At 42.4% G+C, this 14,735-nt stretch overlaps 1 protein-coding gene across 5 annotated transcripts in view; it reads left to right on the top strand.

Moving 5' to 3' along the window:
* The window catches only part of SCN8A (sodium voltage-gated channel alpha subunit 8), a 177,551-nt gene that overhangs the window by 84,484 nt on the left and 78,332 nt on the right, over nt 1–14,735 (top strand). For 3 of the 5 annotated variants that reach the window (XM_049694090.1, XM_049694088.1, XM_049694092.1), the window contains exons 3-6: nt 303–420; nt 2,340–2,430; nt 3,083–3,211; nt 5,091–5,182. In XM_049694090.1, coding sequence (XP_049550047.1) covers nt 303–420; nt 2,340–2,430; nt 3,083–3,211; nt 5,091–5,182 — 430 coding nt within the window. Of the gene's footprint in view, nt 1–302; nt 421–2,339; nt 2,431–3,082; nt 3,212–4,842; nt 4,935–5,090; nt 5,183–14,735 lie in introns of all 5 variants that reach the window. The other 2 variants (XM_049694089.1, XM_049694093.1) reach the window with 1 other exon arrangement.

Raw genomic sequence — 14,735 nt, forward strand, 5'->3', positions numbered from 1 at the left:
CTGGCATAAAATAGTTTATGTATAATTCAAATGTCTTGTTTCTGAAAGGAAAGTTTATTCTGTGAAACTGCTGAGATAGTGTCATCTATTTGTAATGTAATCTGGGGCAAGGAGGGGGGAGGGAGGTGAGGGAAAGAGGTTTCTCTTGCCTTAATATTGCCTGAAGGTTTCTTGCCCTAGACACCAAACTGGGAAGTAAAACTTACAAGTACATTTGAGTTTATTTCTTGCCTAGAAAAATGTTGTTTCATGTGATGATTAATTCCCATGCTTTAATAATTTCTCTCTCTCTTTTTCCACAGACCTTTGTAGTATTAAACAGAGGGAAAACTCTCTTCAGATTTAGTGCCACGCCTGCCTTGTACATTTTAAGTCCTTTTAACCTGATACGAAGAATAGCTATTAAAATTTTGATACATTCATATCCTTTTCTGCAAATGTGGAGTGCGTGCAGGAGTTGCATGGTCGCTGGTGTGTGTTTCTGAATGTGGACAACTTGATTGTATATTAAGTATTTTACCAATAGTGTAGGTGACTATCCCACCAGTTAGAAGTTTTAAGAGTGACTTCTGCTGAATCCTGAGTTGAGCTGCAGCAAATTCTTTTTTCTTAGGATGATGTCATGGGAGTCTGGAATTTTGTGGGTATCGTTAAGAGCAACAAATGAAGATGGTAACCTTTTACTGAAGTCTTACTTTTTAAAGCACTCAGACTTCAAGATTGTTCAGCTTCCTATATATTAAAGTCCATATTAGAATTTTTGAAAGGCTACTTCTTGAGTTACAAATAATTGAATGAGTGTTTTAGAGATCTGCCTTGAATATTTTTGATTTCTTGAACAGTGAGCTTAGAAAGTATCTAGGATAGTTTTTCAGATTAAATGGCCTCCTTGGTACAGAGGTTTAGATCTAGATTGCAAGATTGCTATGAATCTGTTTTGGTGTTTTTGCTCCCCTTAAACAGAAAATGCCCATTTATTCATGTGGCTTGACTTTTATGTCTTATTAATATAGGAGAGTATATGACAGATGACAAATTATGTGATGGGGTTAGCAACTTTGCAGAGTGACTTTAAACTTTCATGGTTGGCCTTCAATTTGACAGTACTTAGTCCCATGCTTCAGGGTTTTTGTACCCTCCAAGTAGGATGAGGAAACCAGCAGTTGCTACTTTGTAAATAGGTTTGCTGAGCTTTTGCACGTTTTATTAACAGTAAGAACTTCGCAACCTGGTCTGGAATCTTTGGTTTACAAGCAACATAGATCTGAAATCTAAAGGTTTATAAGTAAATAAATAACTCACAATGGACTTCCCTTTTTGCTGGATCAGAAGATGGTGTTTTTTCTCTTCTAGCCAGAACATGTTGTTATTCCCTGAAGAAAAATACAGCTGTAGTGAAGAAAAAAATCCAGCTGTAAGAAGTAGTTTTTCTTTTTAAAACTCCACTAATAGAATGAAGATAGTGAATGCCATTAGCAAGAGAGAGTGAATTAGCAACAAATGAGATATGGCTTCTGTGCTTATTAAAGTGACAGTTTGAGTTCGAGTAACTCATATTGACCTGAAGCCGTTTAATTTTTCTCAGTAGACAAGAACAGGAAGGGCTGAGAGAGATCCTGGATGGAATTAAAATGGCAACAGAATGATTTGCTACCCATAAACATTCCCAGGCACTTTCAGAATGATCAGATGAATTTGCCTCGTTACCTAATTCTTAGGAGTACGGTGGTGCAGATGTCCTTAAAATCCTTACCCAATGTACCATAACTGGTTTCCCAGATTGGACAAATTCAGCGTACATTGACTGTTGCCTTGCCCCACAAGAACAATCAGACCTTTGGAAGACTATTAAAAAAAAGAAAAATCATTAATGACATGCACATTTCCAAATAACGGGTAATGCAAGATAATTAACAATAAATGACTACTGAATAATATAGATTAGATTTAATTTATTTTCTCACCTGATGACTTTGGCATCTGGTGGACTGCAAGATTTCTGGTTATTGGGCAGAGAGGTATTTAGAGGCATAAGTGGTAAGAGGGAGAAATGTTTATCCAAAAGGAGTAGAGCAGTGACAGTGCTTTTGAAAGAAAGAGAGTGGCCATGCTGCTGTGTCCACTCACATTCTCTGGCCAGGTGTGGGTCCACATGGTGGCGCTCTCTGTTCGTGGTGATGACCACAGTTTTCATTATCACCTCGCCTTTTCCTCCTCTCTGTGCTTTGTCTCCTTTCAGGTTACTGATTTAATTCCTGTGATACCCAATGCGATGTGTGTTTGCTTCCTGAGGATAAAAACTGGCCAGATTTTGTATATTCTCCCTTGACTTTTTTCTACAGTGTTTAGCATGATCATTATGTGCACTATTTTGACCAACTGTGTATTCATGACTTTTAGTAACCCTCCCGAATGGTCGAAGAATGTGGAGTAAGTAGCTCATTTATTTATTTTTCTGCCAGCTTGTTTTAAGTATTTTTAGTCACTGAATCTTGCACTGCACAGCTTATCCACCAAGGAAGAAAATTATTGCCCACTTTTCATGTCACAAAGATGTGTGAGGATACGTGTGGAATTTAAGAACTATCCTTAGAAGTCAACTCTAGAAAGAGAAAGTATGCCCTGGAAGTTACTACTCATCACCTCTGCCCTCTCCTGTGTCAGCCAGTGCTTTGACTTGCTGCCCCATCACCATCTTGTACCCTCAGTTCCTGATGATACTGCCTTCTTCTCCAACATTAGCTTTCCCTTTCTTGTTGACTTGTCTCAAGTTAAAATTAACTGTGGGGCCTCCTCGCCTGGTTCAAAATGATCATGTGCTAGATGGCAATACAGAGTTTTTTCTTTGCAACACCCGTCAGGGCCCAGTGCCACATTCCAGAGTTCTTGCTTTGTGCATTTCAGTAATTTTCATTTGAAGCATCCCTTTCTCTTCCTCACTTCCTTTCTGCTGCATTGGCTGTGTTCTTTCTGTTTTGTCTCTGTTAGTTGAAGCCATCCGTCGGCAAGTGTTATCTTAAAAGATTCATTTAAAGTTTCTGTCTGTTCAGAAATTACCTCAAGATATCCATTTCTTTGACAGGTACACGTTCACAGGGATTTATACATTTGAATCACTAGTGAAAATCATTGCAAGAGGTTTCTGCATAGATGGCTTTACCTTTTTACGGGATCCGTGGAACTGGTTAGATTTCAGTGTCATCATGATGGCGTAAGTTCTCTGCTTACTTTATTGGTGTTCTGGGTGATTATGTGTGTGTGGTTGTACTCTTGGGTGTGTTTGTATGACAGTTTGTAAGTGTGAGTTTGTGGGCTTAGTTGTATGAGGAATTAATGGATAACCGTGTAAGGTGGTATGGACTTATGCCTATGATTCTTGCTTATGAGGGCCTCTTGTGGTTCAGGAAATGACAGCATGTATATATGGGAGATGGTGAGCAGAGGCTTGACAGCTGGGAGAGAAAGTAGGAAGTGATTTCCCATTGACACTCCCTCATATTTTATTTTCCCCTACAGCATTGACCCGGGGTCGCACAATTATCACTAGGCGGCCTCAGTGAAGACCTCAGATTTTTTAGGTGTAAACCTTAGGCTGGAACTCAGTGTCCTGGGTATGTTATATCACATGTAATTTCATGAGGCTATCCAGATGTTGCGGAATTCAGAGCATATTTTAGAGTCAAAACATGAGCCAAGTGTATCCAATCTGGTCACTTCGTAAAGAATTACCGACCAGAGCTTCAAACTATTATTACTAGGGAGCAGTGTAACCCCACATTGGTATGCTAGGGTAATCTGTGTTGTTTTAACAATGAAAATGTATCTCTTTGGGAAGTTTAGCTGGTGATAGAAGAGTTATAGCAGACTTTATTTTTATTTTCAGGTTGGGAAAGTACTTTGTGGTTTGGTAGGGGCTAAGTGTGTTGTATAGATTGTGTGTGTGTTTATGTGTATGCACACAGACGTGTAAGAAATTGAGTGCATTTGTGTATGTATGGGTCTGAACATCAGATAGAAAAATGTATTTCAACTGTAAAGTGTGAATGAATGATATGCATTGAATATTTGAAACTGGAACTTTGACTTTCTGTTATATTAAGGCAATTTCTAGCTTTCCAGCATTATGAATACACATTGGTGTTCATTTAAAATTTAAGTGTCCTTGCTAGGCACAGAGCTGGTGAGCACTTAACACAATATTGGCACTTAACACAGTGCCACAGTGCCACATGGGCACTTAAATGAGCACTTAACACAATATTGGCTCTGATCCCATGATCTAGATTTTTCCTGAGCCCTGTTTTTGTATGTCACGGGCTAAAACTTCATCTGTAGGCATGACTGCAAAGATATGCATACAACTCTTAGATAAGTCATTTATGCAGAGATTTTAGGCATTTTTGCCATTATCAACTAGGGAGTTACTTGAATGTAGGTTTGTTTTTATGAGACTCCTGTTGCAGAAATTTGTCTCCTTTTCCTAAGAAATTGTTCATAAAACTTGGAGACATAAGCCTTTGAATACCTCCTGGCCTTCCTTTTTACTAAAAAAAAATGAATGGACTAAGTAGTCATTCTGATTGGGATCTGCACATCACAATGCTGAGGAAGAAAGGAAGCCCTAGGAACCTTCTGGTGGTATCACTTCTTTCAAATACACTTTTGAATTCTCCTTGCCCAATTGAAAAAAAAATGTGTTCCTTAAATGTTTATATTTTGAAACTTTTCTTTTTCAAGGAAATAAATGAAATCATAGCTTGTATATAAGACCCTTTCTTACCCCCGTGCTCAAACCCTCGCCCAGTGGTACCATTACAAGTTAACTTTGGTTTGATTCTGCAGGTATATAACAGAGTTTGTAAACCTAGGCAATGTTTCAGCTCTGCGCACTTTCAGGGTACTGAGGGCTTTGAAAACTATTTCGGTAATCCCAGGTAAGACGGCCCGGGGTTGGTGTTAGGTGTTGGGTTAGGGCCCTGACGTGACGTATTGTACTTTTTGTTTTGTTGTGGTTTTGTTTTTTTCCTTCGGTGTTTGTGTTTGTGTCCGTGTTTGTCATTTGTGTCTGTGCGTGACCTCCCTTACTACAGATATGTGACAGAGTTTGTGGACCTGGGCAATGTCTCAGCGCTGAGAACATTCAGGGTTCTGCGAGCTTTGAAAACTATCTCTGTAATTCCAGGTGAGAAAATTTAAACACAAGACTGACTTTGCCTCATCTCCTCTCTCTCCTCCATTCATTTTGTCCACCACATTCTAAAGCGGCATCAGCACAGCGGATATGGCCTTGCATTCCGCATGTTTGTCCTGGGAGACGTTCTCTGGAATGGCTCTTTGGTCCTTAGCAGTATCTCTGACAGTGCTTGCTAGGCATGCGGCCCCCATTCCATCCATGCTTTGAAAAAGCACGTGCTTAAGAATCACTTGGATCTTACAATATCTGAAAGAATTGTCACGGAGCTAGCTGTCTCTTTGAATATCAATCACTTGCTTCCTAGCCTCATGGAATTACAGTAATTTTAACATTCACCATCATTCCATTGCTTATGATTTCTAGGCTTCCTGTCGCATGGTTTGCTGATGGGATGTTATTCGAAGAATTGTACTTTTATTGTTACTGTGTTAATGGAATTATTTAATCACAGAAGAGACCTTACCCAGTTAACTAGTCCAGTGTTCCAGACAAATTTAAGAGCCTGAACTTTAATAATCACTGTCTATCACATTCTGTTGCTGTCTGTTTCACTAGAATAAGAACCAGTAGACATCTACTACATATATATTCAGAGATCATTCTCAAACATAAATCCCAGTGAAAGCTTATGCAGGTGCTGTTAAAAAAAAAAAGTCAAAGGTAAGATAAGATACGTCTAAACATGTGGGCAAACAAAAAAGTACAGAAACTTCATAAGAAAAAAAAAAAGGAATCCGCGGGTGGTTGAGAGGTAGTTGATTGACAGTCTCTCTAAAATGTTTGCCTTTTTTTTTCTTGGTTCTGGTTGAGCTAGCTCAGTGGTTCTTAACCTTTTGAAGGTTTTGAATCCTTTTGAGAATCAGATGAAAGGTCACAGGCACCACCCCCCAACACCAAAGCCCACCTGTGGCCCCCAGGTTGAGATCCATTAATTTAATTCAAATCCTTTCTACCAGGTAATAACTATTTTTCTAAAGACCAGTCTTGAAATCTGGAAGGAAAGATATTTTAGTTAGTCTGCTAACTAAAATATTGTTGGCAGAAATGTGGCAGAAGTCAAGACTACGTTGTTGCTGGTTCGACTTTGGTTATGTTCAGGAGTTTTCAGGGAAGACTCCCGAGAGGCCAGGCTTTCCACTGCAGTTTTGTAGAAACAGGGACATGAAGAACAGAGGCATCCTATTCCTGGCATCACGTGGCTCTTCTCCTTGTGGCTGAACCAAAAATAATTCCTCTTTTCCCCTTTTCAACACGTTATCTAGATATCAGATGCAGAGAGAGGGAAGCACAGAGGTAGAATCCGAGAGAGGGAAGACTTAGAATGTAGCTTACTGAGAACCTCAGGAAGGTAAACCTCAAGTTTCTCCATTTACAGATTTGGGCTATGAAGCGGGCCAGTAAATTATGGCCCTATTAAAAATGAATTCCAGGGCTTCCCTGGTGGCGCAGTGGTTGAGAGTCTGCCTGCCGATGCAGGGGACACGGGTTCGTGCCCCGGTCCGGGAAGATCCCACGTGCCACGGAGTGGCTAGGCCTGTGAGCCATGGCCGCTGAGCCTGCGCGTCCGGAGCTTGTGCTCCGCAACGGGAGAGGCCACAACAGTGAGAGGCCCGTGTACCACACACACACACACAAAAATTCCGGGCTTCCCTGGTGGCGCAGTGGTTGAGAGTCCGCCTGCCGATGCAGGGGACGTGGGTGCGAGCCCCGGTCCGGGAAGATCCCACATGCAGCGGAGCGGCTAGGCCCGTGAGCCACAAGTACTGAGCCTGCGCTCTAGACCCCGCAAGCCACAACTACTGAGCCCATGTGCCACAACTACTGAAGCCTGCACGCCTAGAGCCTGTGCTCCGCAATAAGAGAAGCCACCGCAATGAGAAGCCCGTGCACCGCAACAAAGAGGAGCCCCAGCTCGCCGCAACTAGAGAAAGCCCGCGTGCAGCAACAAAGACCCAATGCAGCCAAAAATAAATAAATTTATTAAATGAAAAAGAAAACGAATTCCTTGGGACTTCCCTGGTGGTCCAGTGGCTAAGACTCGGTGCTCCCAGTGCAGGGGGCCTGGGTTTGATCCCTGGTCAGGGAACTAGATCCCACATGCCACAACTGAGAATTTGCATGCCACAACTAAAAGATCCCGTGTGCTGCAACTAAGACCCAGTGCAGCCAAATAAATAAATATTTTTTAAAAATGAATTCCTTTATTTTTAGCAATGGTAGCTTACTGCTTATCAACCAGAGGCTGGGTGTCAGTTGGAGTATATTCTCCTTGGCAAAAAACTATAACCCTGACTTATCAAGGTTTAGTTCCTAGCCGTTTCAAATCCGTTTGACAGAAAATTCAGCTCATTCTTTAGGCAGCTTCATGAAGCTTGTTGATGGCAGCCTAACCCTTAGGCAGGCCTTGTCTTATTTTTTTTTTTAAGACATCTGTACCACCAAATCTTTACTTTCATTTTTCCTTTGGTCTCTTTCCTCCTCTGGCCTCTTTTAAATATGATCCCATGTTTTCTGCTCACTTCCCCCAGCGTACTCCGCAAGGCATCTGTCTCTTTATGTTCTTGTGATCTCAAAACTTCTCTTCCAGAATTAAATTGGAAAGCTGCGTTCTGCTCACTAACTAGGGCAGCAGATGCTGTCTCTGCTCCAGCTCTTAGCCTCTGTCTCTGTCTCTGCTGTATGATTAACTTCTGACCGCAGCATTTCTGCAAGATAACTCTTGACTGATGTCACGTAATTTATCCTTATTACTTTAGTTTTATAGGTATATATTCATGTCTAGTTTTATATTCTGTATTACAAATATATATTTATAAGCACAGTGCCTGGCCCATAGTAGTCCTCCATAAATGATTTTAGCAGTAGCAATTATAAAGAAGAAACCTAAACCCAAAGAAAAGGTTTGTATGAAGATTTAGACACCAGCTTCACAGTTTGAAATAGATTCCTGGATTCCTATTTCTAGGAGCACCCCGCAACTCAGATGGCTTTGGGAGGCTTTGGAAAATAACTTTAAGGGGTAATAAAGCCAATAATAGATCACTATCCGTGAATGGTATAATTGATACTTGAATTAAAGTGTGACTTTTAATCCCAAGTCCTTTTGCTCCCCATTCTACGTGTAGAGGGCTATTGCCTTGTTCCTACCTGCCTGTTACCCAGGTCTCCTTCCCAGGTGGTAACACCAGTGTATGAGGCAGTAGACCTGGGCCCTCTCTTGACTGGAAATCTAAGTCATTTTGACTCCACAGTTACAGAGTTAGGCCATAGTTCCCTCTGAGTAAAAGCCATTGCTTTGGGTACCAAGTTTTCTCATGGGCCACTTCAGTGGGATTGTTGCTTTCTTTTGCCTTTTCCTGCTCCCGGTTTGATGATCGGCTTTTTGTTTTTTTTAAACATCTTTATTGGAGTATAATTGCTTTACAATGGTGTGTTAGTTTCTGCCTTATAACAGAGTGTATCAGTTATACATATACATATGTTCCCATATCTCTTCCCTCTTGCGTCTCCCTCCCTCCCACCCTCCCTATCCCACCCCTCTAGTGGTCACAAAGCACCGAGCTGATCTCCCTGTGCTATGCGGCCGAAGCTGCCAAAAACAGGAGTGAGAGCAGGCACAGAACTGATGTGGGACCTGCAAGTTCTCACAGGGCTCTTTATGAGAGTTTTCCCTTTCCTAGAGCACTCACCCGGCTCACCTGGCTGATGCCGTCCTCCCTCTTAGCATCTTTGGTATTGATAGATACTCTGAATGTGTCAGGGCAGTCAGGACTCCCTGAAGATTGGAGAGTACAGTGCACCAGTTAGCTCCAGCCTTTTATACAAGAGATACTTTGATTTAGAGCCTTCTTGTGGCTTAGAAAAGACTGAACTCACATCCTGACCCTTTTTATTTGCCAACTCAAGACCTGGATACCTATCATTCATGGTTTCCCTTCTGCTTCGGAGAACTCCACTTGAAGAATAGTGCCATGCAAACTGTGCTAAAAGGGTCAGTTATAGGAAAAGACCCTTTGAATATTTTCTTTGGTCTGGAACTTGCTGGATTCAACTTGACATTGAAGTGTTCTGTGGAGAATGTCGTATACCTTAAAACTTTGTTTTCACTTTGTGTTCATCTGGGTACAAAAATGAACTTCTAAGTGACTTTGTCAGAATTTTCATCTCCTGCGTGCTTTGGCCATGAGCCACGGGACTAACATGCCCCCAAGATAAGGTGGACATCTCAAAGAAGGTGTCTCAGGGTTTTCTTAGAGTGTAGCACTTAATGGTGTAAATAAAACTGGTTGGGAGGGCCTCGCTGCCAGTCCCTTTTCATTTCCATCATCATTTAAATGGCTCCCCAAAGCACTACTTCTGTTGGTCATTTTGCTCTCTTTCGAGCTGTAATTTCTTGATCATTTTTCTCTTGGATTTGTTATTTCTCTGCTTTCATTTCTGTTACCGTCTCTCTCTCTTTACCTGTGGTATCAGATAAGAAGCAGGGAAAATGAGAGGCCCTTCTCCGTCCCCCCCCGCAATATTCACAAAGAAGGTGTTTTCTTTAAATGTGCCCATTATGAATGTGGCAATCTCTGCTGCGCTGTGAAGGGGGATAGAAAGTGTGTTAAGACTCTATTCAGAGTCATTGTTTCTTTTAAAATACTCTAGTGATTAATCCAGTTGCTTTTGTGTTTCTCCTTTTCCCACACTGTTTCTCAGGAAAGACAGCTGAAGTTTACCACAGTGGTCCTGATGGGAGCAACACTGAGAACTCCCAGCGCCCCCTCCCAGCCCCACCTCTGAGAGCTCGTTTAGTTGTGGTCAGGCTTACTCAAGACGAATCTAGTCTTGAGTAAATAAATCAAGGGCCCCCCAGGTCTCTCCCACGTTACTCTTGATCTGAAGAACCTGCAAGAACTGTCACTGTGAGGACTGCATCTGCAGCAGGGAAGGTGACCCGGCATGACTGTACCCCAGGACTTGCCTGGACCGAGCCAGACTGTGGGACCGGGGAGTTGTTCTTCCCCCTGTTGCGAGAGCTGCTTGTTACTGCTGTTGAGGCCTGTTCTGATGTTCATTTTGTAGGAGGGGTGGCTCGTGTTGCTTCAAACCAGTTAGATTTCTCAACCTGAACCATGAACTAGGAAAGATAAATGGACTTTATTTATAATCTGGCACCAGCATGGTGGACGATCTTGATCCCAGCATGCATGGCTGGTTTCTCTGGACTTAGCACATAAGCAGGCTTTGTTCATTTGTCTAAGGGATTGCTGGGCCTTGGGAAAGGTGACAGGAGGTTCAGAGGCGCCTTTGGACATACAGCGGAGTAAAATTCTGTGACAGCGGCTGCACCTGCTTCTCAAAATTTCTTAAGTGTCCGACTTCCTGTCTGGTAGCTGACCTTTCTGTACATCGGGTCCAGCTGTCTTTCCTTGTTCTGTAGTAAGTCTATTAACTACTTCTGCTCAGACACGTCCCAGTGCTGGTGGACGTTCGCCTCTTCTTCTCGCTGTCCAGTTTGCCGCCGCATGGCTCCTGTGTCACACTCTGTTGTGTAGGAGTCACAAGAAGGAGCTCACTGCTCTGTTTCGGATTATTAGTTTTCTTGCGTATTCTGGTATGTGGTGTTATGAACTGGTTGAGGAAGTAAGACAGTTTATGCTCACAACCAGAACAGTCTCCATTCTTGCACGCCTCGGGTCAGAAGTTCTACCAGCAACTTCCTACTTTTTTTGACCCGTGTTGCTTGTTGCTGGGGGAGCACTTTTGCTTGGCTGTGTTTACTAGTATGTGGCAGCCACTGCTGGCAAGACTATGAAGGTTGAGCTTAAGAGAAGCATTGATGGGACTTCCTTGGTGGTGCAGTGGTTGAGGGTCCGCCTGCCGATGCAGGGGATGTGGGTTCGTGCCCCGGTCCGGGAGGATCCCACATGCCGCGGAGCGTCTGGGCCCGTGAGCCATGGCCGCTGAGCCTGCGCGTCCAGAGCCTGTGCTCCGCAACGGGAGAGGCCACAACAGTGAGAGGCCCGCGTACCGCAAAAAAAAAAAAAAAAGAAAAAAGAAAAGCATTGATGGCGTCATTTCCATAAATTGGCATCAGTGTCTGCAGATATGGTCATTTGCAATTATCAACACTAACGGAAGGAAGAAGAGTCTTGGCTGAGGCCCGTGTATAATCCAGTAACCATTCAATATTGCTGAGTAATTGTGTGCCTAACTTCACTTACAGATATTAAGTTACGTCACCTTTCTTCTTCCTGTGCCTTCCTCTAATTTTCTCCTAACAATCTGGATGAGAATCTTAGAGAGTAAACTTTTTGGTTGGCCATAGTGTTATTTAGTGATCATTTTTGCTTAATTAAGTTTTGTTCCTTTGAGACCCTGTGAAGTATAAGCGGCTGAATACCATTTCCAACTTAAGTCTCTACTTTAACCTTCTTGAAAGTTGAAAGAACTCCACAGAGGAGTTGATCTAAGCCTCAGACTTCAAAGGAAAACACTTGAAAATTTTTTTTTAGCTTTCTGGACTCATGTGTACAGATTTCTTCAGCGGTAGCATCTGGTTTATGGAGAAGAGATGTTGAACCAGCCGATTGTGAGTGTTCAGGTCAATCCCCAGAAAAGTGAGGAGTTCCATGTAGGGTTGGTGTATTATTTGAGCATCTCTGGTTGCAAGTAAAAAGATACAGGAGTACTTCAAGGAAACTAAGGGCTGGAATGCTTTGGGGCTTCTGGAAGCCAGTGAAAGCAGAATGCAGAGCCAGAAAGCCCCAGACACCAGGGAGTACCTTGTCTTCATCTTTCTCTTCTCCATGCTCCTATTTCCTTTTTCTGTCCCTTAGAATGCTGTCTTGACTTCACAGACATATCCTAATATAATGATAGAATATGGCTACCATTTAGCTTCCAGATTTATATATTATCATTCCCACCACATGAAAAGGCTACTGGACTGTCTCTTGTCCCATTCTATATTCCTGGAGGACAGGATCTAGATTTAGGTCAGGTGTGCATCCTGACATCTAACTACTAAGAGAAGGTTACTTCCTACAAACAAGGCTGCTGGGAGCCCACCCTTATGGAACAGAAGATAGTTTGAGCTCATAGCCTGGAACGTCCTGTTGTATGGGCTTGGAACTGTCCAAAGAGTTCCCAGCCCAGGAAAATCAGATTAGACTTATGCTAAAATTGTATGTTCTTAAAAATTAATTAATGTCACAAATACATTGGTTTGACTATTTTAAAGTTTTATCCTCTTGTTACTAATACAAATGACAGCTTACAGCTCATTTCTCAATTCATTAAAATAGAAGTAGAAAGGGCCTTGAGCTATCATCCAGTATTCAGACAGGTGATTGTCTGAACCATTCAGGAGAGATGGCTATATAAGCTCTTCATAAAGAAGTCCAGGAAAATAAACTTTACAGCCATTCTTCAGTGACCTATTCAACTACTCTTTTTTTTTTAATTTATTTTTTATTGACGTATAGTTGAATTACAATGTTGTGTTAATTACTGCTGTACAGAAAAGTGACTCAGTTATACATATACGTACATTCTTTTTCATATTCTTTTCCATTATGGTTTATCAACTACTCTTTTTTAAAAATCACTCTTTGACTTTGAAAGCAGAACTGCATAATTTTAGGAGCCTAGAATTGACTTATCGACCCAACATACACCTGCCTCAACCCAGCCAAATACAGTGAAGGACTTTTCTATTCCTTAGCGACTTATTGAAATGAGTTCCAGAACACTGGAACAATTTTTACTTCTTTATAGCTGCCTTTTATTCTATACCACCAATACCTTCTTACCTAGCTGTGTGATTATGATGCAATTTTCCAGGACTTAGGAATAAAAGATTGAAACTTCAGCTACTTAATCACGAACAAGTAAATATCTCTGCCCTATTTTTAAAGACTTTTAGAGGGACCTCCCTGGCGGTCCAGTGGTTAAGACTCTGCGCTTCCACTGCAGGGGGCACGGGTTTGATCCCTGGTCGGGGAACTAAGATCCCACGTGCCACAAGGCACAGTTAAAAAGATTTTAAAAAGAAAAAAAAAACCAAAACACTTTTAGAGACGATTCTTCAGCTTCTCCTCCACTGCCCACTGCCGGTGCTCCTGTGTTTATCCATGTTCTGTGTATGAGAAAATGAGACCGGGAGGTGACCTTAAGTTTGTTCTGAAACACAGTGGGTCATAAATAGTGGCTGAGCCAGGATCAGAATTCCTGCTTTCTGATTCCTGCCCTGTGCTCTTTCTGAACAGCCCTGTGAGGAGACAAGGAATCAGGCCAGAAATGCCTTATCCCTGGAGCCCAGGCAAGCTCTTCCTAACCCCTTTGGTGGCCACAGTGTCCATGGAAGGCCCGCTCTGTGAGCAAACATAAGTCTTTGCACACTGCCACGTCTCTACAGTCTAACTCTTGGCTCTTTTTTCTTTAATTTCCCTTACATCCCTTTCAGGATATCTGTATGAAAGAAAGCTTCTTACTCATTTACTCTTTCAATAAAGAACTTAAAAACATATTAAGGGTCTGCTTTGTGCCAGGGCTTGTGCTAGGCACGGCATCCATTACCACCATTGGACTCAACTTTGAAAATTCTAGGTAGTCACTTGCAAAATACAGCAAAAGAAGAGTCACGTCCACACTACCCATTAGGTCACCATCGTACGAGGTTAGCCATGCAGTGTCATCATCCCATTATCCTGTCTCTTTGAAGAGGGCAACGTAGGTATAATAGTGATAGCTAACAGGTAGTAAGTACCGGGCACTGTACTTGGTATTTAACATTCATTATCTTATTTAAACCTCACAACAACCCAGCGAGGTTGATATTTTAAATACCTTTTACAATTGAGTAAACTAAGGTTCAGACAAAAATGGTTAACATTTGATTCATTTATTGTGTGCCAGGTGCTGTGTTAAGTGTTTGTATGAATCATGCTTAATCCTCGCAACAGCCCTATGATATTCTACTATAATCATCCCCATTTTAAAGATGAAAACACTGAGGTCCAAGGAGATTAGGTTTATTGCTCAGGCCACGTAAGTAAGTTGTATAACTTGATTAAGATTAGTAATTATCTACCCAGACTCAGGATTAGAATTGGGATTAGGGTTAGGATCAGAGCCAGGGTTAGGATTTCTGTAGAATTTCAGTGTGATAGTCTTGTCTTCAGAAGTAGATTAGGGGGCTTCCCTGGTGGCTCAGTGGTTGGGAGTCTGCCTGCCGATGCAGGAGACACTGGTTCGTGCCCCGGTCCGGGAAGATCCCACATGCCGCGGAGCGGCTGGGCCCGTGAGCCATGGCCGCTGAGCCTGCGTGTCCGGAGCCTGTGCTCCGCAACGGGAGAGGCCACAGCGGTGAGAGGCCTGCGTACCGCAAAAACAAAGCAAAACAAAACAGAAAAGAAGTAGATTAGGGATAAGATCCCTCTTGAGGCCTGTGTGTCAAGGCTGTGTGTCTGCCTGCTGTCCGTCCTGGTGTTCTGGCACCCCGGGAGTGCTCAGTGCTTTCTTGGCCATGTCTTATGGTTTATGGTTAGCTGAT

Source organism: Orcinus orca, chromosome 11 (genome assembly GCF_937001465.1).
Source record: "Orcinus orca chromosome 11, mOrcOrc1.1, whole genome shotgun sequence".
Taxonomy (NCBI): domain Eukaryota; kingdom Metazoa; phylum Chordata; class Mammalia; order Artiodactyla; family Delphinidae; genus Orcinus; species Orcinus orca.